We start from the raw sequence: 25,167 nt of genomic DNA, 5'->3' as shown, positions 1-25,167 counted from the left end.
AAACTACAATCCTATTCCACAATTTTTGTTGTTTTTCTATACTCCTTTTTGACTTATCAAGTTTAGAGAAATGTAAGCTTTTTCAAGTTTCCATTTAGAAAGCTCTAGCAAATCTAACCTTGTATATAATTTTGACTTTTTTTTTCTTGAAGAATGGCTTTATAACTATTTTTGTATTTGTTTTAGGCCTTGGCTCCATTAGGAATTGGAATTGCAACAGGAGAGCAAGTGAGCTTGTGTATTTTCATTATTTAATTGGTCTCTTTTTAGGTAATGCCAATTAATATGTAACTTGGAAGTATAACCCCTTTGCTATAGTTGTAATCCCTACAAAAACTCTCAGACATCGTATGGTATAAAATAGCAAGGCAACCATTGACTGATAAAGTCCCTGGGTCAGCAGTTTTTTTGGATGAAGTCACGCTCTATTGTCACATGTAAACTAGTACTAATAAACCTATTAATATATGTGTATTTATGTAGGATGATTGACTTGGTATAAATGTGTGCATATAAGTAGGATGATCAATGTTCCATTAACATAAGTAGGATGACTGATTATGGAATAAAACAGTGGAACCCGGCCCTGGACTCCAGGAGTTAAAATGTCAAAATTTATTGGTGTTCAAAACTAATCACTAACGCAATAAAATAAAAATCCGACAGATGCCAACAGGATAAAAACATAAACATCAAAATTTTCTGTGTTTGAGGTGAATAGGTCCATTTGCTGTGGAAGCTAGGACTGCCTTCGTGTTGTAGACCACCCTGCAGTGTTTTTTGTTTTTCAGGATGATTGATTATGACATAATCATGCTGATATTATTAACTGTATTGTAACTCCACCACAGAGCTTTGTGTATTTCAGTACAGAGCCCATGTAGTGTAACACCTTTACAGAAGCTCATGTAAACTGCCCCAGTCATTAGTAATGGTATAGAAGCTCTCAATAAACATAAATATGCACTGCTCTTTTTTCCTTTTACTGCTTATTTCACTATCTTTCCTAGATCTGCAAATGCTGTAAACCAGGGGTGTCCAACCTTTTGGCTTCCCAAAAAAAAATTGTTTCTGGGGCCATGCAAATGCTGCAGCAAGACAGAGGAGGGAGCTGGCAAGATGGTAAACTCCCAGGGGCAGCAGAGGAAAACACTGCATCGCCCTCGACCGGGGCCACACAAAATACTTTACGGGGCCGCATGCGGCCCTTAGGCCACAGGTTGAACACCCCTGCTGTAAACTTTATCAATATAAGGGCCCTTATACAAAGTTGTGTTAATCACTTACACAGCTTAAAATGTCATACCTCACTCGGGCATCCGACAGTAACTGACAAACTAGTGCACAGTAATTGTGCAGTAAAAGGTTGGGGGTTTTTTTGGAGGAGGAGGTGTTGGAGCAGAGAGTGAGCATTCCTGCGCTAATCAACGCAGCTGTGTTACTGTGTGCTAACTGGTTAGTGCAGGAGTACCACGTGAGTCCTGATGGCCTACAAAATGAGTAGTGGTAAGTGTTCATGTGGTAAAATTTATTAATGGCCACTTGTTAATGGCAACATTAGCCATCAATAAATTTTACCACATGGCCATTAATGCAAAAAAAAAAAAAATAATAATAATACAAAAAGGCCATTTTTACGGCTGTAGTAAAAATGACATTAGCATGCAGGAAAAACACATGTAAAGGCATGTTAAGGTCACTTTTTGCCACAGCTTATAAAAGGACCATATACGGTAGTTTATTTACCTCCCTTTTATCTAGCTACGCTAGAGGTTTTTAGCGCGGGCCATCAAGGTTAATATTCTGAAGCTCATAGGAATTCTATGAGCATCGGAGTATTTACCGTGCCAGCTTGCGCTAAAAACCTCTAGCACAGCTTGAGTAAAGGGGCCCTTAACGTACCTATGAAAGGTTAGAATACTAGCTGGACAAGGGTAGAAGGGCACGGTTACAGCAAGCTATATAAAAAAGTAGCCTTTTGGAAGTAGTTTTCAACCCATTCTTCAGGGACTACCTAGCCAGTCAGGTTTTCAGGATAGCCACAATGAATATGCATGAGAGATCTGCATATCAAGAAAGAAATGCATGTAGATCCCTTCATGCATTTTCATTGTAGATATCCTGAAAACCCGGTATCAACAAGAGATCCAAGAGGAAAAAGAACAAGGAACCGGCGTGGCTCACTGTAGCGGTGAAGGAAGCGATCAGAGACAAGAAGACTTTGTTTAAGGAATGGAAAAGGTCAAAAATGGGCGAAAACTGGAAAAAGCACAACAACATCAAAGCAGGTGCCATAAGGCGGTAAGAGGGGCCAAAAGAGACTATGAGGAAAAAAATAGCCAAGGAGGCAAAAAACTTCAAGCCGTTCTTTTGATACATTAAGGGGAAATGACCCACGAAGGAAGCGGTGGGGGTGTTGGATGATCATGGAATAAAGGGAATGCTAAAGGAGGACAAAGCCATCGCTGACAAACTGAACACATTTCTTGCATCTATTTACCAAAGAGGAAATACACAACATACCGGAAGCCGACAGGCTATACGCAGGAAACGAAGACGGGAAACTGACAGGGTTGACGATTGATAGGCTTAAAAACGATAAATCCCCAGGACTGGATGGCATCCATCCAAGGGTAATCAAGGAACTGAAAGGGATTATAGTTGAACTGCTTCAACTAATAGCCAATCTGTCGATCAAATCAGGAAGGACTCGGTACCGGGAAAGATGGTAGAGGCGCTGATAAAGGACCGCATCGTTGATCACCTTGACGGGCACAATCTGATGAAGACCAGCCAGCATGGCTTCAGCAAAGGAAGATCTTGTTTGACGAACTTGCACGTCTTCGAGGGAGTAAACAGGCAAATAGACAGGAGTGACCCGGTTGACATTGTATATCTGAATTTTCAGAAGGCGTCCAACAAGGTCCCGCATGAACGACTACTTTGAAAACTTGCGAGCCATGGAATCGAGGGTGAAATACGTGGATTAAAAACCGGTTGGCGGATAGGAAACAGAGAGTAGGAGTAAAAGGACAATACTCAGTCTGGAAAAGCGTCATGAGTGGAGTGCCACAGGGTTCAGTGCTTGGATCCGTGCTATTCAACATATTTATAAACGACCTAGAACTTGGTTTCAATGAGAAAGGTGATTAAATTTGTAGACGATACGAAGTTATTCAGAGTAGTGAAGACACAGAAGGATTGCAAAGAACTGCAACATTACATAAACATGCTCGAGAAATGGGCCGCAACATGGCAAATGAGGTTTAATGTGGATAAGTGTAAGGCGATGCATGTCGGTAACAAAAATCTTATACACAAATACAGGAGACCCCCCCCCTCAGGAAAGAGACTTGGGAGTACTGGTCGACAAGTCAATGAAGCCATCCGCACAATGTGCGGCGGCGGCTAAAAGGGTGAACAGAATGCTAGGAATGATTAAGAAGGGGATTAAGATCGGAAAAGGTTATCATGCCACTGTACCAGGCCATGGTATGCCCCCACCTGGAATACTGCGTCCAGCACTGGTCACCGTACATGAATAAGGACACAGTACTACTCGAAAGGGTCCAGAGAAGAGCGACTAAAATGGTTAAGGGGCTGGAGGAGTTGCGGTATAGTGAGAGATTAGAGAAACGGAGCCTCTTCTCCCTAGAAAAGAGGAGACTGAGAGGGGACATGATCGAAACATTCAAGATAATGAAGGGAATAGACAGTAGATAAAGACAGGTTGTTCACCCTCTCCAAGGTAGAGGGAACAAGAGGGCACTCTCTAAAGTTAAAAGGGCATACAAAGTTCTTCTTCACCCAGAGAGTAGTAGAAACCTGGAACGCTTTTCTGGAGGCTGTTATAGGGGAAAACACCCTCCAGGGATTCAAGACAAAGTAGACATGTTCCTGCTGAACCAGAACGTACGCAGGTAAGGCTAGACTCAATTAGGGCACTGGTCTTTGACCTAAGGGCCGCCGTAGGAGCGGACTGCTGGATGCAATGGACCACTGGTCTGACCCAGCAGCAGCAGTTCTTATGTTCTTATCTGGTGGTCCCTGAGGACTGGGTTTCAGATCCATTGTTTTAGATTACATGGGGGAAGCCACTGCTTGCCCTGGATCAGTAGCATGGAATGTTGTTACTCCTTGGGTTTTGTCCAGATACTAAGGACCTGGATTGCCACCATGAAAACAGGCTACTGGGCTTGATGGACCATTGGTCTGACCTAGTAAGGCTGTTCTTATTAGGGCTGTTCAAAAAGTATCAAACCTTAATTTTTCTTGCGTAAACAAATAAAGCTAGGGAGGTGTTGTTTGGTGCACTTAAGTAGGCGACTCTAATGCGCATGCTCAAATTTTTCCCTGCCTACAGAAGTTGTCAGTCACCGGCAGACTGCTAAGTGAGGAAGTATAATTGAGATCTGTCCGATTTTCATTTTTGACAAAATGACAGAAAAAGTTGAACAACTCTACTGTATTAAATTTTGTGTAAAGCTTGGCGATTCCCAAGTGGAAATGATCCGGAAGATTCAACAGGCCTTTGGGGAAAGCAATGGGCACCACACAGATAAAGGAGTGGTATATTCCTTGTGGTCCGTCGACAAATTATTACTTGATGTCATCCTTCCACTACATAAAACTCGGACTGGAGGAGGGTCACGAGTGGTGTTCCGCAGGGGTCGGTACTCGGACCACTGCTGTTCAATGTATTTATAAATGATCTAGAAACAGGGACGAAGTGCGAAGTAATAAAATTCGCAGACGACACCAAACTATTCAGTGGAGTTGGGACTAAAGAGGATTGTGAAGATTTACAAAGGGACCTGAACAAACTAGAAGAGTGGGTGATGAGATGGCAGATGAAGTTTAATGTAGAGAAATGTAAAGTCTTGCATGTAGGAAGCAGAAACCCGAAGTACAGCTATACGATGGGAGGGCTAGTAATGGGTGAAAGTACCCAAGAAAAGGACTTGGGGGTAATAGTGGACAACACAATGAAGCCGTTGGCACAGTGCGCAGCGGCCTCTAAGAAGGCGAATAGAATGCCGGGTACTCTCAAGAAAGGTATTACAACCAGAATGAAAGAAGTTATCCTGCCGTTGTATCGGGCGATGGTGCGCCCGCATATTGAGTACTGCGTCCAATATTGGTCACTGTACCTTAAGAAGGATATGGCGATACGCGAGATGGTTCAGAAAAGAGCGACACGATTGATAAAAGGTATGGAAAACCTTTCATATGTTGAAAGATTAGAGAAACTGGGGCTCTTTTCCCTGGAGAAGCGGAGATTTAGAGGGGACATGATAGAGACTTACAAGATCATGAAGGGCATAGAGAAAGTGGAGAGGGACAGATTCTTCAAACATTCGAAAACTACAAGAACGAGAGGGCATTCGGAAAAATTAAGAGGGGAACAGATTCAGAGCCAATGCTAGGAAGTTGTTCTTCACCCAGAGGGTGGTGGACACCTGGAATGTGCTTCCAGAGGGTGTGATAGGACAGAGTACGGTTTTGGGGTTCAAGAAGGGATTAGATAATTTCCAGAAGGAAAAGGGAATAGAAGGGTATAGATAGAGGATTGCTATACAGGTCCTGGACAGGATGGGCCACCGTGTGAGCGGACTGCTGGGTGTGATGGACCTCTGGTCTGACCCAGCAGAGGCACTGCTTATGTTCTTATTATCTACATTATAGATTCTAAAATCTCATTTTCAGTCATCTGAATCAGATCTCAATGGTGTGCTTGTTCAACAAATCTACTTGAAGCCAAAATATTCTTACTTGAACTTCTTTTTTGAGGGGGGGTTTTTTCCCCCTTTTTTGGCCATGCATACTTTAGTATTTTTCTTGTCCACACTGAACATGGAAAACCCTGTCATATAATCTGGCACAAACACTCAGGAAGCAGGCACTATCTTTGTATTCTTCCTTGTTTGCACGAAAGCAGGCCTCACAAAACTCATTTGTTCATTTTACCAGTAGTAAGAAACATTTAGGGCTCCTTTTATCAAGCCGCGCTAGCAGTTTAACGAGCGCTAAACCGTCGGCCACGCTAGCCGCCAACGCCTCCCTTGAGCAGGCGTTAGTTAGTTGAGCTCGGGGGTTAACGCGTTATGAAACGTTGCACGCGTTAACCCCGCTAGCGCGGCTTGATAAAAGGAGCCCTTGGACTTTTATTTCAATCTCTAACTTGTTATTGATTTGAATATATTGTATTTAATAGTAATCATTTGAATGTACCAAGAGCAAGACATTTAGCTTGGTAGAATAGAAGCACTTATTTAACATGTATTGGTACAAATGTTTGGCAGGTTAGGCATTATATCTGGATCTAGTGCAATTAATGTACTATATAGAAGGGTAATAGATTGTATTATGTGTTTAAGTGCCATCAGTGTTAAAGGAATATTATAAAAATTCATTTGGATTCAACTAGCCAGACATTCTGTATGGTAATTGTGAATTTGTTCCCTTTATTGTGAATTTGTTCCCTTTATTTTATTTTAATCTTTTTTTAAACTTTGTATTAATTGGAAACCGCTTTGACTATAAAAGCGGTATATGAAGATCATTTGTTTATTTTTGATATACCATTTATCAAAACAAATGTCTAAACGGCGTACAATATAAAAAAGATTTAAATAAACTTGAAACTTAACTTATTGCAGCATCTTACTTTAGGATCTAACATTTGTTGTTTAATTTGGACTGCAGTGCCACAACAGGGTGATGTTCAAGCAGTTTCTACAAGCCAAGGCTCTGCATTACCTCCAGATTGACAGTTGCAGACTAGGCAGCGTCAATGAAAACCTGTCGGTGTTGCTGATGGCCAAAAAGTTTCAAAGTAAGATGTCAAAAAGCATTAAAACCCATTATTTCATGCTTTTCAAAACAAAATATATTGGGCAATCAACAGAGGGTTTTGGGTTTTTTTCATTGTAACTGTCTTGATGTGGATGAATTATGGTAATTTAATTTTTGGTCATGCACTGGAAGTTTGAGTTTTGTTAATGCACAAAGAGTTGAAATTCCAGACTTCCTGTCTCCCAGTGAGTCAACACAAATGTTCTCAGCATTTTAATTTTCAATATAAAAGCTGAGTCATCCATCCTCTCCTTCAGTTGTTCATCACTACCTTCCTCATGTCTTTTACAACCTAATGGCATATATTTGAAAGAAACTTGGGGTCCCGTTTACTAAAGCTGAGCATATGCTAATGTGCATCAGTGTGTCCTATCTTTTGCTACGTCCATAGGAATAAAATTGTTTATGGCAGCGGATACCATATTCTAATGCTATTAGTGTGCGCTGAGCATTAGTATTTCAGAATGAGAAGATAATACGCCTGACAGGAGTTGTGCATAAATCACCACCTATGCGAAATATTGCTATATCCTTGACAGTGGTTCCTAACCCTGTCCTGGGGGTGCCTCAGCTAGTAAGGTTTTCAGGATATACTCAATGAATATTCATGAGATTTGCTTGTACTGCATCCACTGCATGAAAATCTCTCTCATGAATATATATATTATGGATATCCTGAGAACCTGATTGGCTGCGGAGCCCCCAGGATAGGGTTGGGAGCCACTAACCTATGATTACAATGGACCAAGAAAAAGATATTAGTTGCTGTCTGATATAGTGCTACTGCACTTAAAAATTAGAAATCCATATAGGCAAAAAAGCTAAATTTCATTTGATGTTGCAATTGTAGCATATCTTTTAAGCTTATCTACAGCAAAGATAATTATTTACCTTTAACCTGGAGGCAGTATATTGAACTACTTCTAAAGTTGAAAATCAACAGGCCAAAAACACTGCCATTGAGCAGACCATAACTGCTGTGTTGCCAATAAACCTTCTTGAGCTATGCTCAGACTCGGCTGCAGCATTTCTTATCATCTGTCAAAAAATCTTATTTCAGCTTTCATGTAATTAATGCTACTACTTTGGTAGTGCCATTAGAGTGCCAGAAGTAGTGATAACCATCTATCCAAGGGGAGAGCAACCTTTATACACAGAGGGCTGCATGAATGTCATTAATATCCCTAGCAGGCCACAACATTACATAGTATTGGAACCAGAAATGTGCAGAGTTTCATAGACATTCCTAGTAAATAGTGAAAATTTAACTAAAAATAATGAAAACAAGCTGCTAGAGTAGTTATTCTGAAAATATTTATGAAATACAGATTTTAAAATCACCAAAACTCTAGTTAATGATGATTTCTGTGGATATGTCCCATGGTCTCGGAAGCTGAAAAACCTTTTCTATTACCGGTGCTGGGCCCCCCTTTGGAGGCCGAGTCAGGGAGATTCTACCCTACCCCACTTCTTCCCCCCTCTTGGTGGCCTAGGGGAGAGTTAACTTGTCCAAGAGCAGTAAGGTTTGAACCTGGCTTTGCTGGATGTCAGCCTAGTGCTCTAAACATGAGACCACTTCACCAAAATCCTGTGGGAGATATGCACATAAGTTAACCAATTTTCTAAGGGAAAGTATGTTGTTCAGTGTGCAGGAATATCCTGGCTTATTTGGAACACATATAGTGTGCATATAAGTGCTAACTGCTCCGAACCCTGCATATAGAACTGTTTCTGCTCAGATTGGAAAAACTTCTGTACATATACTTTGGATAATTGTATAAAAGTCTATTTCTTTGTGTAAAACCTGCAGAGCTGCATTTTTACATATATATTTGTACTATCAACTGCACCCCCAGTTGAATCAGTTGTGTGGTGTATAACATATCATCATAGTTAGGAACTTCAGGGTTTTGCTTACTCTGGGAGGATGTTTATCCAGATGTTTCCTGGTATGCAGGAGAGTACCAAAAATTGTAGTGTTGACACTAGTTTACCCTTTTGCACAGATAGAGTTGCCAGCAGGAAGATACGAAAGCAGTAAGAAGAGATCGCCTCTTTGGTGGAAAGGAGGAATAGTAGTATAATAAGTATTTGGAAGACATTAGTATATAAACAGCCCTTTTCCAGAGACATAGAAGCATTAGAATTAGAGGACATGAATTGAGGTTTCAGGGGGGTCAACTTGGGAATAACGACAGAAAGTACTTTTTCAGTGAGAGAGTGGTAGGTACCTGAAATGTCCTCCCATGGGAGGTGATGGAATTCAAAAATGCATGAGATAAACACAAAGGATTCCTATGTGGAAAGAAAATGGAAACAAAAGAAATTTAATGGTGCTTAGATGGCAGCCCCTGTAAATGGCAAATAAGACCAAACTTCTATGGTCTGTTTCTCAATTATGACTAAACAGATCGGAATGGGCTTCAATGGCAACTCCAGTGGTTGAGAAATAAGACCACTGCTGTGCAGGCTTCTATGGTTTGTGCCCCAAAAGCAGCAAAGACAGATCAAGATCAAGTATACATATATAATATTGCATCATACCCTATTGTGTGAGTTTGGGCAGGCTGGATGGACTATACAGATCTTTATCTGCTGTCATCTACTATGTTACTATGTGTATGTTACCTCTCTGATGATTGATAGAAATGTGTCTCAAGATGGTTCTTAAGCACCCCCTAGCTATTTTGATGGCCAAAATATCCACAATGAATATACATGAGAATGATTTGCATGTGTTTCCTACATTCCATTCGGAGCCATCTGTGAAGAATTCCGGTATGGATGTTTTAATTTCCTATTTATGGTATTCTATTTCTTATTTCTGCTAATATAGATTGTTTTTGTAAACTGCTTAGATCTTAGTTACAAAATGAGCAGTATAATACATTTTTATTGAACATATAAATGCATATTAATAATGGATATCCTGAAAGACTGTCTGGTTTGGTGATAGTTCACATCATTTGACACTTCATCCCTGTGAACATTTTGTCGCATGACACTCCATCATATATTTAAGCTAAATGTATTCAAACTATAATGGTGTATTCAGAATAAAACAGACCATATTTTGGGTTCTAGAAGAATTTAAATATATGCATATCTTTAATTTCAGTACCTGTTTGCCCCCATGCTGGAGGAGTTGGGCTCTGTGAATTAGTGCAGCATTTGATATTATTTGATTATATTTCTGTGTCTGCGAGCCTGGAAAACAGGTCAGTGATAAATTTTTACTGAAGTATAGCTTTATCGGGATTCCAGTTCATTAGCAAGCTACACTTTACCTATTAAAACTTGTTTGTACTCTTGACACATCTTAGGGAGTTGCTTAAATGCACAAAACCTGTTTTTTTGTCATTAATTCCAGAGCTTCATCTATTCCATCACCCACTCACACATTGATCCATGCTAGATTCCTTTGAAATGGCTGCTAGTATAAATCCATCATTTTAGAAGCAGCAGAGGAACACTTGAGGAATCTGACAAAAGTTGCCATATGTCTTAAAAACTAAATGAAAAATGAATTAATTTTCTTTCTCAATGTTAGTCCAACAGTATTAGAAAAAAGCTGGAAGGATAGCTGCACTTTCTAAAAGTTTGAACCTGTGCCAAGATATCTGATTCAGCTTGTGTTTTTCGATTTCTAGGTTATAGATGTCAGGCTTTGCCTCTCTGTTCAATTGGGCAAGGTACTATGCTATGTAAGCACTTGAATGGAGCCAAAGCAATAAACAAATGGCTAAAATGATTGGTTATAATGGGTTCAAAAGGCCTACTTAAGCCTATCAATTCTGAGTGTAAAATATGAATGGTACACAACCAGCTGATAAACCAGGCGCTGCCTTCACTGAAGAATGAACAGCAAATGAAGCACAAAATATAGTACCAATCACTAAACTCACTCACCACCAGAAAAACATATATTACAGAAATACTGTAGAACCTTTAGAAATCTTTGACATGCATAAAACAGTTGGAAATACAGTGGTATTCAAATTATCGAACAAAAATGCAAATATTGCATGTCACACTGCAAAGCATTCCTAATTTTGAGGTGAATTTGTACATTTTTAAAAATTCTTTATTCAATTTTCATATAAGGTAACTCTTACTTTAGAAAACAACATAACTTTAAACAAAATAGGCAATAGTATATCTTCCTCAGACCACCATAAGCTCAGAAAGAAGACCCAGGTATAGTGAGGAGAAACTCAAGTTAGAAGAAAAAGAAAAGAGGAATTTACTCAACAGACAGTTGCTGCTATTTAAACTTTTGTATTTAAACTAGCTAAACATTCCCCACTGATAATTTCTTCATGTCCAGGAAAAGCTCGCAACTGCTCGGGTAAAAAAAACCAACATATTTAACCCCAAACATTTACATGGATAGGCCAAAAGAAAAGTTGCACCCAAAATCACTGTTTCAGTTCTCACGGCCAAAAATAATTTTCTTTGTTCTTGTGTTTGCCTGATAACATCCAAGTAGATCCAATCTTTTTTTCACAAAGAATAGAACTTGCGAATTATGAAAATATAATGTAAAGAATGCATTCACATCTTGCTCAAACGTGAATGAAACCAATAAAGTAACTCTCTCAGAAGTATCGGATATCGTAGTTTCAAGCAAGTCCGTAAGATTCAAGGGCTCTCCTGCAATCAAATTTCTAACTCCTTCCTCTGGGGCTACAGTTATAATTCTCTAGTTGCTCTATTTTTCTGTTAAGCAAAACTTTGTCCTTAACTATTCCAGAGGATAAAGATTGAAGATCTTCCATCGTCTCTTTTACTTGGTTAAGCTCTAAAGTAAATTGTTCTTAAGTATCTTTGAGGTTTTCACCCAGGGTATTCACTGCACTCACGAGTATCATGATTTCCTGGGAAGACTTATCCACAGAAGAGTTGAACTTCAAGAGAGCCTCCCAAATGCTCTATTGTCACCATTGCTGATTGGGAAGGATCTCCCTCGCTCTCTCCCAAGTCCCGCTGTTCCTCGATGACTCTCACGGCTTCTGCCCCTGTAGTTGGGGTCTCCCCTATGAACGAAACATCGTATGGCTCTACTAATCCAGCCACAGCAATCTCCGGGGACGGTGGTGGAAGAGCCGCTGGAGGGGAGAGTGAAATCTCCCAATCCGATTCCTTGAAGTCTGTATTTACATGAGCTTCCCACCGAGGACCCAAGACACTCCTCCGGAATCAGGATGGGAACTCCCAGGTACGGCGATGAACTCAAGCATAGAGTGTTGTGCAGGGGTTGATTTATGAACCACAGGGGGGGTCAGTTTGGACATTCTCTTTTCGCTTTAAATGGGGCATATTTACAGCTTACAAGCAACTTCGAAATCCTCCAAACTATCTCTCTCAGAGAAGCTGACCCAGAGCTGTTGCCATTTTGGATCTCCCACCATCATGAATTTGTACATTTATGACAGTGGTACTGCAAAACCGAAAAGCATGTATCTTATAGAATAAAATTTTCTCTTTCAAACATTGTTGCTTTTAGGAAGATATAAGGAGACTCTCTTTTAATTGATCCTGAAAATTGACAAGTTTCAGTCCCTTTGTCAAAGATGACAAATTTGAAGGAATGTTATGATGCAGCTATTCATGCAGAATTGCTGCAAATTTGAGAGTGTAGTGTCCAATGCAAGGATAATGTATGATTAAAACAAAAAATCTGAAGTCTGTATTTACTCTTGCTCTGGAGCTATAGCATCTGATAAACTAGTAAAAATCTGTTGCAACAAACCATGACAAATTTTTGGGCACACTTTGAGCAAAATTTTCAGGTGGGCTTTTGCACCCACGATGCTCATACTAGCATTGTTGCAACTAGCACAAAAAGTTATACTGGACTACCAAAAATTTAACACTTGACCAATTATTTGCAATTTTAAAAGCAACTAAAATGACACTTTATTCATCTCGGTACACAATGCCGCCAATATCCAGCCAGACAAGTGGGTCTAGCTCAGTGACTTTTGGAGTAAGGAATCTAAAATCTTAGGAAAATTCTCTTAGTGCCTTGACTATTCTGTGTGCAAATTTTGAACAAAATCTGACACAGCTGAGGAGGCCAGATATGTGAGCAGAGTGTCTCTGTGGATGAGACTCTAACATACACCGACACTTACTTCGGGTCATTTTCTAAGAGTTTCTTCTTCTTTCCCAGGAACCCACTGTGAATGTTGCAGACATTATCCCTGAAGCAACTTTGCGCTATATAATGGAGAAATTGGCTTCGGGAAGTACGCCTGAACCAACAGTGGACCTTAGTTTAGAACAGGTTTCTTTGAGCCCAGATCAGGGGCAGGTTCTGCTCCAACCCAGAAGAAAAACCCCCACAGGTACGGATAGTGCTAACTCTATTGGAGATGGAGGTTCAGTGCTAACTCTTGGAGGAACAGCAGGAGAGAATTGTTGGGAGAATATGGCCCTGCTGCAGCCCTGATAGTGGCACCAGGAGAAGTGGCTATAGAAACTTCAGCTATCCGGAGAAAGGATATACAATTTGGAAACTTGATGAAGCCTCCAGTAGTCAGTTTGAATGCGCTATGGAAGACTATTGAAATCATGGACTTCCAGCCTGAGGAAAGTAGAGACTATACTACGGAATGACAGTGTCTCTATCAACTCAAGGTGAATTGCTGAGACAACATGGTGAGAGTATCCACATGCATGATGAACAGATTAATCAAATTAAGAACTTAGAAACTGAATTTATTAAGGAGAGGTCTGTTATCCAGAAAAAAATAGAATTCATGGAGAATAAACAAAGGAGAAATAATAAGAATTCTGAACTTTCCAAAATCCCCAATTGTATCAGCTGTTGAAATGGTAAGGAGATACATGAGAGAGATATTGTTAATTTCTCCTGAGAATTTACATCCAAAATTGAGAGCTCAATATATCTCTATTGGGAATAAAATAGGAACTTCAACTTCTACTGATATGACTAGAGGGATGTTGAGATGAATTTAACCAAATTTCTGGAAAACTCCTTGGAAGTAATTACATAGAGGACTACCCTCATTGTGACATTTGCTTTGGAATTTGATAGGGACTTAATTATTCGGACTTATTTCAGATATATTAATGAGCAATTTCTAGGTTCAACAGTACATTTATTTCCTGATGTATCTCAAGTAACACAGAAAAGAAGGAAGGACATTTTGGCATACAGACCTAGAGTCCAAGTCTTGGGTGCATCCTTCATATTGAAATTTCCTGCAAAATGTTTTATGACCTTAAGTGGAAAAAATTACCTATTCTTTGAACCAAAGCAATTATTAGATTTCATTGGCTAAAGAAGGGGGAGGAGGCTGATAGTCTCTCCTGTAGCTTAAATAAACCAGCCAATTTTGTGCTCTTGTCACTGTTCCTTTTTTTAATTTTTTAAAAATTTCCCTTTTTTCTTTGTTTTATTTCCTTTCCTTGGTCTCCAATATTGTGGACTAAATATTATGAGTAATTTGCAATTGTTTTGTGGGTTTACTTTATAGATCTGTGTTCAAATATTATATGCTTGTCTGTATTGTAAAAAATTAAAATATAATAAAATAAAAATTTGAACAAAATCTGAAACATAATGGTGGAGACCATTAGACCACTTGGAATGGAATGACCCAGAGATATTTAAATACCTGTTTGGCATAAATGCACATGAGGCAAGTCTCTTAAGTGAAAGGAAACTCTAGAATGAGGTGGCACAGAATGAAGGGGAAAGGGGAAAGACTCAAAAGTAATCTAAAAAAAAAAAAACTTCATGGAAAGGTGCTGGATGCATGGAACAAACTCTGGAGGTGGTGAGATGGGGACTGTTTATTATTTATTGAAAACTTCTATATCACTACTAATGACTGGGGGAGTCAATTCAGAGTGGTTTATATGAGCTTCTGTAATGATTTTGCAATACAGTTTGAGTATTTTTGTGATGGTTTCCCATCAACCAGCAGATGGAGATAGCTAACACAGAACTGTGCTGTATTCTTTAAAAGCTGTGTGCAGCTCCAACAATTCATTAGGAGGATGTGAAAGTGTTCTGCAGCTCCTGGATTAGTTTCATAGGCTGGCTCCTGGTTCAATTAACTGGCTCCTAGCTGAGCAAGAGGATATTCCTAGAAGTCTCTAGATCCTTCCCTCCACCACCATCTCCAATAGCTGTTGTTGTCCTTTGAACACCCCCCCCCCCCCAGTTCTTCAGGTTTTCTAAGGAAAACAATTAGGCTGCCACTTTTAAGTGCCTCTATAATTGGGCTGAGCCACTGGGGTTGAAGTCAGCAGTGGTAAATCTAACTTCTATCTATATTCTTTATATATTTATGTATGAATTAAAGAAAGTATGGGACAGGCATGTGGGATCTCTTAAGGGGAGGAGGAGATAGATGATATGGATAGGCAGATTGGATGGGCCATATGGCCTTTATCTGCCGTCATGCTTGCAGGTGTCTTATGAATTCAGGTACAGTAGGTATTTCTCTGTTCCAGGAGGGCTCACTTATTTGTAAAGAAATAATACCACTTCAAACTGTGAGGAATACACTCTTCTCAATGCTCCCAATAATAATACCAGCATACCATGAGGGATCGGCAAATGCACTGATCTAACTGGCGGTTTCCAGAAATGCACATATCCATAGAACAACTTCTTCGCCAGGAAAGAACCCGTAGGATCCGCATAACCAAATAATTTGGAAACAAAACTTAGAGCAGCAAAAACCTGGGACACCGTACTCCCAGAATAACCCCAAACCCTAGCCTCCAGCAAAAACTGAATCACCCATTCCTCTTTTATAGGCAAAACCAGTTTCCAATGGTGATGAAAACAAAATATCTAAAAATGCTTCCACCCAGCCTCATAAACTTTCCACATACTCTGCCAATTAATTTCTCAACGTCTCTGCGAAAATTGGTGAAGGCAGTCCCAGAGCTCCTCGGGCATCTACCTCGGTGAATCTTCTGCATCTTGTTCCAAAGACCGGAAAAAGGACCATTGAAACCAAGACAGAGCATGCTTCAATAAGGAAATGCAGCATTTTTATCCAGCAAGAAAGACCAAGTACTAGGGAAATCTTAAAATAAGCTAAAGGAGCTAATAGACAATTCATAGAACTGGGCATCCTGCCTTGCAAAAATTCAGAAAAACAACCCAGTAAGAAAAAATTATGTGTGTGGACAAAATGAGGACTTTATAGGTTCAGGAGGTCAGCAAGTCAAAATGGAAGAAATGTATTACACTCCTAACCGGAGCTAAGCTAGGTAGGACATATCCTTATAAATGCATGAGTTGACATGCTTCTCTAAAATTCATCAGGCCCTGCCATCATGAAAAACTGTCCTGATGTGTGGCATCCCAGAACTGCTGTTGCCTCTACCAGGAAAGCTTCTAAGGAAATGAAAAGCAGCAGTGAGAAAATCAATTAGCAGAAAGCAGACACTCCTTAGATTCTCTAGAGCATAAAGGGAAAAGGCATCCAATTTCTACTTTATGTACAGTGCTCTTCTTGCAGGCTTGTTCAAGTGCTAAGTTGCTTGTGTTAACACAGTTAAGGCTAGATTTACTAAAATGTGCTATTGGGTTTAGCAGGCGCTATTGCTGGGAACTAATTGGCCAGGTACTGGCGACCTGGATTGGCCACTGTGAGAATGGCTACTGAGCTTGATGGACCATTAGTCTGACCCAGTAAGGCTATTCTTATGTTCTTATGTTGTTGCAATGATAACTGTAAAAATGGGGATGGACAAAAAAAGAGATAGTAAAGTACTAGAAATCCCTAAGGGATGACCGAGAACAAAAAGTTCCATAGGATGCCACTGCACTAATCCACTGACCAGCCCTTGGGCTCCTACCTTTTGCCTTCAGTCCTCGCCCCTTTGGATGGAGTCCTAGGGACAGTGGCCAAAAAAGCCCCGCCCTCACATAACGTGTACAGCTTGCAAATAAATACTCTGCTTCAGACAACCCAGCACCACAAGTCTGAGCAGCTCCACCAATAATACACAATGTGCCGATTGCCTATTGATCGCATGCACTACCACCCAATTATCTGAATAAAGCAGAACTCTGCACCTGCATCAGGGGCATAAACATGATTCTGTACCCTTATTCAGTCTCCAGGTTGTGAAATTACATTTGGACAAATAAATATATGAAGCAAAAAAGTTTTATCTCAACAAAGCACATGCATGATATGGCCACATTTCGCCTAAAGGCTGCATCAGAGGCAAGAACGAGAGAGGTCAAACGCAAAACACACTTTTTTCTAGTGTAACTAATCAAGAGTAGTACTCCTGCAGCAATTCTCCAAAATTACCTCTACTTGTGTTTGACCTCTCTCGTTCTTCCCTCTGACGCAGCCTTCCGGTGAATGTGGCCACATCAGGCATGTGATTTGTTGAGATTAAACTATTTTACTTCATATATTTGTTTGGTCTGTTTGTGCTTGTATCACATATCATTTGCCTCACTTACATCCCTAGTGAAATTATGTTTGACAGCTGAATTCCAAATTCACTTTTGAAGACCAGTCTCAAGCCAAAGGATCATGAAACTCCTTGTCACTGAAGCCTAACCTATGTGGATTATAGATATAATTTTACTATTTGGAGATTTAATAAGGCTACAGGACCATTGTTTATGCCCTTGTTTGAATAAAAGTGACTTTTATCATACTGCACTAACTGCTTTATCCAATTTTCTTGTATCTTTATGTATGTGTGTGTATAGACACACATCAAACACACATTACAAGTAAGAGCATTTAATCCATGTCCCATCTTGTTTTTTTATTTCTGCAGGATGTGTGAATATGTGGATCACCTTCATGAACACTTTAAATATCCTGTTACAATCAAGAAAGCAGCCTACATGCCTCCTCAGGTATTCCGTGCTGGTAATTGTTGCAGTATATTTGCAATCTAATCTAATCTAATCTAATCTTCCATTTGTGAGTCGCACATACTTATACAGGCTCAAGGCGACATGTACTCTTTGGCTATGCATGAAGTTGATATATTTTAATAGAGGGATGATAACTTCTGAGGTAGTTCAGGTGGATTTAAATACAAAATAGAAATATAAATTATTTGCAATTATTTGTATCGGTCTCTACTATGAAGCAAATTAGGAATATATTTTTTATTTCAAGTCACAGTTGCTTGTATGCAAATACCAGAAGTCTAAAAACTAAGATTAGGCTTAGTAATCTAGTAAATGTTGGCAGATAAAGACCTGCATGGTCCACCCAGTCTGCTACGGCTCTAAAGATAACCAATGGAACACTGAAATTCCAGGGAAAAAATCTGCCTGGAAACTGGACCAAATTGGTGGAGGGGTGGCATTATCTGTTAAGGATGGAAATTGTCAGGCATAATAAAAATTCTACAGGATTGTGCTGGGTACAGCTTTACTGAACAGTCTTCAGATTTTCACTGAGACCTCAGGGTTTTTTTCCTGAAAGGCAGGGGACCCCCTTACAATGATCAAGCACTGTTGAACTCACTGAATTAGGCTGGCAGTTCTCTGAGGCTCTACTTCAGTTAGCACTAAGGTTACAGAAGTAAGAGTTATCAACCAGACTCTCTAGTTTTTTAAAAACTTTATTTAATAACTTGAAGTAAAGAATAAACACTCAGAATTTGATGATTTCAAGGCAGTCCAACTTTGTGTACAGAATCTTCTCACTCTACCAGCAAATCCTTCTTCAGGTATATCAGTGACAGAAATAAGAACTCAGGCGGGATAATACGTCTTAGGAAACCAGATGGAGACTATGTAGAAGCGGACTCGGAAAAAGCCCAACTGTTAAACGAATACTTCTGATCAGTCTTCACCCGTGAAGCGCCAGGACTCGGCCCTCAGCTACAGACAAGGGTTGACGCAGATGACCCGTTTAGTAATTTAGAGTTTACACCCAGCGGTGTCTACTGCGAGCTGTCAAAGCTTAAGGTTAACAAGGCAATGGGGCCTTACAACCTACTCCCCAGGGTGCTCAGGGAGTTGTGTGATGTCTTGGCGGAACCGCTATCCGCGCTCTTCAATCTCTCCCTTAGTACGGGTAACGTCCCGTTGGACTGGAAGACGGCTAACCTCATTCCACTCCACAAGAAATGCTCCAAGATGGAGACAACAAACTACAGCAAACTAAAGTCTCACATCAATAGTGTGCAAACTAATGGAAACGCTAATCAAACACCAATTGGATACGATCCTGAACGAGGAGAATCTACGGGATCCCCGTCAACATGGATTTACTAAGGGGAGATCCTGCCAATCCAACCTTATCAGCTTCTTTGACTGGGTGACGAGGAAGTTGGATGTTGGGGAGTCCCTGGACATCGTATACCTGGACTTCAGTAAAGCATTCGATAGCGTACCACACCGCAGGTTGCTGAGCAAGATGAGTTCTATAGGATTGGGCGACACATTGACAAAATGGGTTGGGAACTGGCTTGGAGGTAGGCTTCAGAGGGTAGTGGTGAATGGCACCCCCTCCGAAATGACGGAGGTAATCAGTGGAGTGCCGCAGGGCTCGGTCCTGGGCCCAATCCTATTCAATATCTTTATAAGAGACTTGGCAGAAGGGCTGCGAGGTAAAATAGCATTATTCGCCGATGACGCCAAACTAAGCAATGTAGTGGGCAAAAGCACAACAGACATAAATTCAATGTCCGACAACATGATGCATGACCTACTCCTACTGGAGCGCTGGTCTAGGTCCTGGCAACTCAGCTTCAATGCCAAAAAATGCAAAGTCATGCACCTGAGCAGCCAAAATCCATGCAAGACTTACACCCTTAATGGCGAGATCCTAACAAGAACTGAAGCAGAACGAGACTTAGGGGTGATCGTCAGTGAGAACATGAAGGCTGCCAATCAAGTGGAGCAAGCTTCATCCAAGGCAAGGCAAATCATAGGTTGCATACGCAGGAGTTTCGTCAGCCGTAAGCCTGAAGTCATTATGCCATTGTATAGATCCATGGTGAGGCCCTACTTGGAATACTGTGTACAATTCTGGAGGCCGCATTACCGTAAGGATGTGCTGAGACTGGATTCAGTCCAGAGAATGGCCACCCAGATGGTCTCGGGACTCAAGGATCTCATGTACGAGGAGCGGATGGATAAGTTGCAGCTGTACTCACTCGAACGCAGAGAGAGGGGTGACATGATCGAGACATTCAAGTATCTCATGGGCCGCATCGAGGTGGAAGAAGATATCTTCTTTTTCAAGGGTCCCGCGGCAACAAGGGGGCATCCGTGGAAAATCAGGGGCGGGAAACTGCACGGGGACACCAGGAAATTATTTTTCACTGAAAGGGTGGTTGATCGCTGGAATAGTCTTCCACTTCAGGTGATTGAGGCCAGCAGCGTGCCTGATTTTAAGGCCAAATGGGTTAGACACATGGGATCTATTCATAGAGAAAGGTAGGGGAGGGTCATTGGGGTGGGCAGACTAAATGGGCCGTGGCCCTTATCTGCCGTCTATTTCTATGTTTCTATCCTATCCAAGGGGAAGCTGGGTGTGCCCACTTACCTTGTGGGAAATAACACTGTGCTCCAGACTTAAATATTGAACCTAAGCTGTATTAGGCTAGCGAAAATAAAGGGTGAAAACCTGGTGAGAGGACAATGCTAGACACAAGTTTTCAAGCAGCCCTGCAGCCCAAACCATACTTCCCCCAACCGCCCTGCTCTCTGCCTCCCTGCTCACACTGCTGCCCCGACTCTCCTCTCTGCCGCCCTTCCCTGCAGTGTGAGCCCATGGTTTTAACCCGCAGGTTTAAAGCGGGGCTGCACTACGGCGTGTTCTGTTCTGTTCCAGAACATGCCGCAGTGCAGCCCCGCTATAAACCCACGGGCTTGTGAGCTGTGTCTGAAGATGTGGTAAATTCGATTCGTATATATCTATGGAGGTAAATAACCAGGGCCTTGTGGCTGACAGTTGCCATAATCAAGTCTTCAGAGCCTCTTCTGTCGCACAAATACAATTTAGCAGAAGCGCTTCTGCTTCACTACCTTATTCCACATGATGCTACACTTTCAATAAGAGAGGGGAGTTTTTTGGGCAATCTGTGTGTGAACGCATGTGCAGACCATCTACAGGCAAAGAAGATGGTCTGCACATATGTCGGGATTGCTCTTCAGCGATCTATGTGGTCGGTGTGGGGCATGCCTTCAATCGCCCCCATTTGCATGAGGACGCATTGTGGATCAGTCGCCCGGCCATGGATCAGATCACCTATGGAGTGGTAAGGTTAGTGAATCTAGCCCTGTATTAGCACAAACCCTACTAGTTAGCACTTCCAAAGCACACAGCAAATTAGATTATCTTCATTCACACTGGCAGCATTTCCTGCTCACAGAGAGTAAAAAGAAACTGAGATACTCAAACATCAGCTGATTGAATGCTCCTGCTGAGGTCAGAAGTCATTGCTGTGTGGTTTGGAATAGAGAATGACATGGTAACAGAATTTGTCACCATCCCTGTCCTCATGGATAACTGTGGGGAACCATCCCATGTCATTCTTTAGTGTCTTATCTCAACCTCAGTCCTTCTACCACAGCATTCTTCAGTGCAAGGCCTGAGGGTCAGTGGTTGTGTCCATTCATACTCTTATTCTTCCCTCTCTCCTTAAAGAATGACAATGACAATTCATTACCAGGATGTTAATACCATATAACCCCTCACAATCTCCCCATTCGACTTCTCATAACCTTCTTTCTGTTCCCTCTTTAAAAATTATAGGCACCAGAAGACACGATATGTTTTCGGTTATGGCCCCTCAACTATGGAACCATTTACCTCAATACATTAGAGAACTAAAAGACTTGTCGTCGTTCAAAAAAACATTAAAAACTTACCTCTTTAATGATGCATTCGATCTTTTAAATTTCAATCAATAACTTTATTTTATTAAATATCAATATGAAGCCCTCTAATTTGGTACCAAATATACCCCCCCTTGTGTTCATTCCATTATTGTTTTTTCCTCTCTTCAACAGCAGTGTAACTCTCTCCCCCTTTTCCCCTCACGACTCATGTTAGTTTTAATCTACAAAATGTCAAAGTTATTTTGTATGTCGGCACCAACTATTTGTTTGTATAGTTTTATTATATTGTACATCACTTAGTAAATTAAATAAACGATTCATTAAATACGAATAAAAACTTGAAAACTTATCTGCGGGGACGGAGACAATGACAAATTCTGTCGCCCTATCATTTTCTAGTTTGGAAGTGCTTTAAGGAGAGAGGGAAGAATAAGAGTATGAATGGGCACAACCACTGACCCTCAGGCCTTGCATTGAAGAATGCTGGGATAGAAGGACTGAGATGCTAACTAGCAGGGTTTGTGCTAATATATTCCCTGCAGTTACTACCCTTGACGCAGCTTGTGGGCGAAATATGGCCATGTCAGGTGTCTGATATTAATAAATCGGATTACTTCCATGGGGACTGATCTGCATTTTGGTTTGTTGCATAATTAGCATGAATTACATAGCTGTTCAATGAAATGTTTTGAACTCCCTCCCTTGATCTCACTCACTCACCCTTCCCTACCTTTCTATAATTCCCTCATCTTTTACCTTTTTGCATCTCTTCCACTGTCCCTCTCTCCTTCCTTTCTACTTTTGCCCTTTCCCACTCCTCCTCACCCTTCTTTCAGCTTTTCCTTTGCTCTCACATCTCTTCCCCTTCCTCCATTTTGCTTTTACCATCTCTTCCCTCCTTTATCTCCCAATCCTTAAACCCCCCCCTTATCTTTCTCCCATATGCTGCTTTCCCTTCTCTTCCCTCCTCCATATTCTATTTTTCACCCTTGCATATACTTTTTCTGCTCTATCTCTTGCACCCTCCTTGGCATACAATCTTACCCCCACTTCCTTCCCAGGTTCATCTCACCCTCATCATCAGCCCCATGAGGTCCAGCATCTCTTCAACCCTAACCAAGTCCTGCATGTCTCCCTTTACTAGGTAGTCTCTTCTTCCTGTCTTCAGGTGCAGCATCTTTCCTTCTCCCTCTCCCTTTTCATCCATCCTCACCCCTATGTCCAGCAGCTATGGAGCCTTCATCCTCCCATGCTGCTGACCCTGCCATGCCACTCCAAATGACAATAGTATGTGCATGTGGGGGAGGGATAGGATAGTAGAACCTTGAGTGTCATGGGAGTGCAAAGATTCCATGGTGACAGTTACTGCTTTCAAATTTGCTATTACTGTGCTGGTAGAAAGAGGGGTGGTGGTACAAAATGGAGACACACTGGGCTTGGAGAAGGAAAGAACAGAAAAAAAAGTAGCACCAGCAAATTTTAGATGGGCTATGGCTCGAAGCATTTAAGCGGGTCATTGCCTCCCTCCCTCCTTGTGCCCTTGATTTTAGCCATAGGTAGTTTTCAAAATGAAATTATGTGCGTATTTTTTCCTTTGAGAATTCATATGAAGTTATGTGGTACTTTTTAGCTATAGACTTTATAGGGACCCACAAAATAAAATATATTTTATTTTTTAATGGTTTATACTTACTGAAATTGCTCAGCTGTAAGTAATCAATAACTTAAATGAAAATAGGTTTGAAAATTGCTCTTTCTCCCCAAGCCAGCCAAGAGAGTAAGCGATAGTCTATTGCATTTTCTTCAAGGTTATTTGTATTTCTTTCTTCAAGGATGCTGGATATTCAACTGAAATGAAAGAAGAATCTGTAAGACAGCATCGGTTTCCTGATGGAGGTATTTGGCAGAAACTCATTTCTGGCCAAAATGTATAGTGACATGAAGCCTAAAATCAACAGCTCTTCCAAAGACAAATAAAATCTTTATGTAGTTTGACGACGACAACAACAACTTTTAAAGTGCACAGTGCATGGACTGGTGTTATGTCAAAACAAATATGACTGTTATAAAATCATAACTATTCATATGGTTTTCTAACTAAATTGTTCTTTACTTGGGCTTTCACCTGTTATGGAGTGGAGGTGTGGCCTAGTGGTTAGAACTTTTGACCCTTAAATTCAGAGTTTGATCCTAGCCTGCTCCTAGAGACTCTGGACAAGTTACTTAATTCCTGTGTTTTCCCAAGAACCACAGTTAGATTTGAGCTTGCCAAGACAGATAGGGAAAATATTTGAGTACCTGATTACTATTCATTGTATTGTAATCTGCTCAGGGTGAATCTTTTTAATAAATCCCAATTAAATAAATAAATTTAGCAAATGTCAATAAAATTATGTCATAAATAACTGGTTAGGCTACCACAGTGTCTGGCTTTACCTGTGCTTAAATAAATCAAAATGGGAACATTCATCTAATTTCTTTTCAGTTTTCTTTCTCCCTCTAGAAGCAGTTGAGTATTGCACTGAGCTCACCATTCTCTCTTTTGTCTGCTTCAGGCTGTTGCCTTTTAAGGGTTAGAGTGATTCACTAGCCTACAGTTCCTGAAGAACCTTCATCAATTACTGATGTGAAATTGAAAGTGGATATGGTCTCCCTGATCAAGGGAATAAAATGCAGTTTAACTTGGGGCAGCTGAAATTTCATATAATAGTTATATAGTGACAACAGAAACTAGCTTCATTTCGGTGCAGTACAGTCATGGTTATGGTGTCTCGGATGTTTAACCTGAAAGAATTTCATTAATTAATCTAATTTTCAAGGTTGTGGTAAAAGCGGATAGCATAGCTGGTTTTAAGAAAGGTTTGGACAAATTCCTGGAGGAAAAGTCCATTGTCTGTTTTTAAGCCACTGCTTGCCCTGGATAGGTAGCATGGAATATTGCTACTCTTTGGGTTTTGGCCAGGTACTAGTGATCTGGATTGGCCACTATGAGAATGGGCTACTGGGCTTGATGGACCATTGGTCTGACCCAGTAAGGCTATTCTTATGTTCTTATATAAAACTAAATGCATTATAACACAAATGATTATGTATTCATAACTATACAAGCAAACCTCCTAGATATTAAACACTTCATTTAGGCTTTTGATTATACCTTTTGAAAAAGAGATTATGTATTTACCCTGGTAAGCTCTTCCAGTAGATAGGTGAAACATTCTAGAAGAATGGGTTGTGTCCTCATGGCTGTGTGACATCTGCAGAAGGAATCCACTTCAGATTTTTCCTTTGTGCCTCTTCTGTACTTCACTGGGCTCCTTAGCTCCACCTACAGTTAGTACCCAAACACTAAGAGCCACCAAATTAACTTGAAGTAGAGACTCCCATGGCAATCAATTTGAGCAACAACCGCTCTACTCAAGAAGTAACATTGGAACCTCAACTGCAAACATCCAACAAAAGCTTCAAAGGAGCTCAGAAAC

General features: G+C 40.7%; 1 protein-coding gene across 4 annotated transcripts in view; it reads left to right on the top strand.

Moving 5' to 3' along the window:
* The window catches only part of ENOSF1 (enolase superfamily member 1), a 76,915-nt gene extending 52,760 nt beyond the window's left edge, over positions 1-24,155 (top strand). For 3 of the 4 annotated variants that reach the window (XM_033934965.1, XM_033934964.1, XM_033934967.1), the window contains 5 exons: positions 187-228; positions 6,706-6,835; positions 9,974-10,073; positions 17,656-17,737; positions 23,521-24,155. In XM_033934965.1, coding sequence (XP_033790856.1) covers positions 187-228; positions 6,706-6,835; positions 9,974-10,073; positions 17,656-17,737; positions 23,521-23,622 — 456 coding nt within the window. In that variant the 3' untranslated portion in view covers positions 23,623-24,155. Of the gene's footprint in view, positions 1-186; positions 229-6,705; positions 6,836-9,973; positions 10,074-17,655; positions 17,751-23,520 lie in introns of all 4 variants that reach the window. The other variant, XM_033934966.1, reaches the window with a different exon arrangement.
* The last annotated feature ends 1,012 nt before the right edge of the window (positions 24,156-25,167 follow it).

Source organism: Geotrypetes seraphini, chromosome 2 (assembly GCF_902459505.1).
Source record: "Geotrypetes seraphini chromosome 2, aGeoSer1.1, whole genome shotgun sequence".
NCBI classification, from domain to species: Eukaryota; Metazoa; Chordata; class Amphibia; order Gymnophiona; family Dermophiidae; genus Geotrypetes; species Geotrypetes seraphini.
This window is presented reverse-complemented; position numbering and strand designations above follow the sequence as displayed.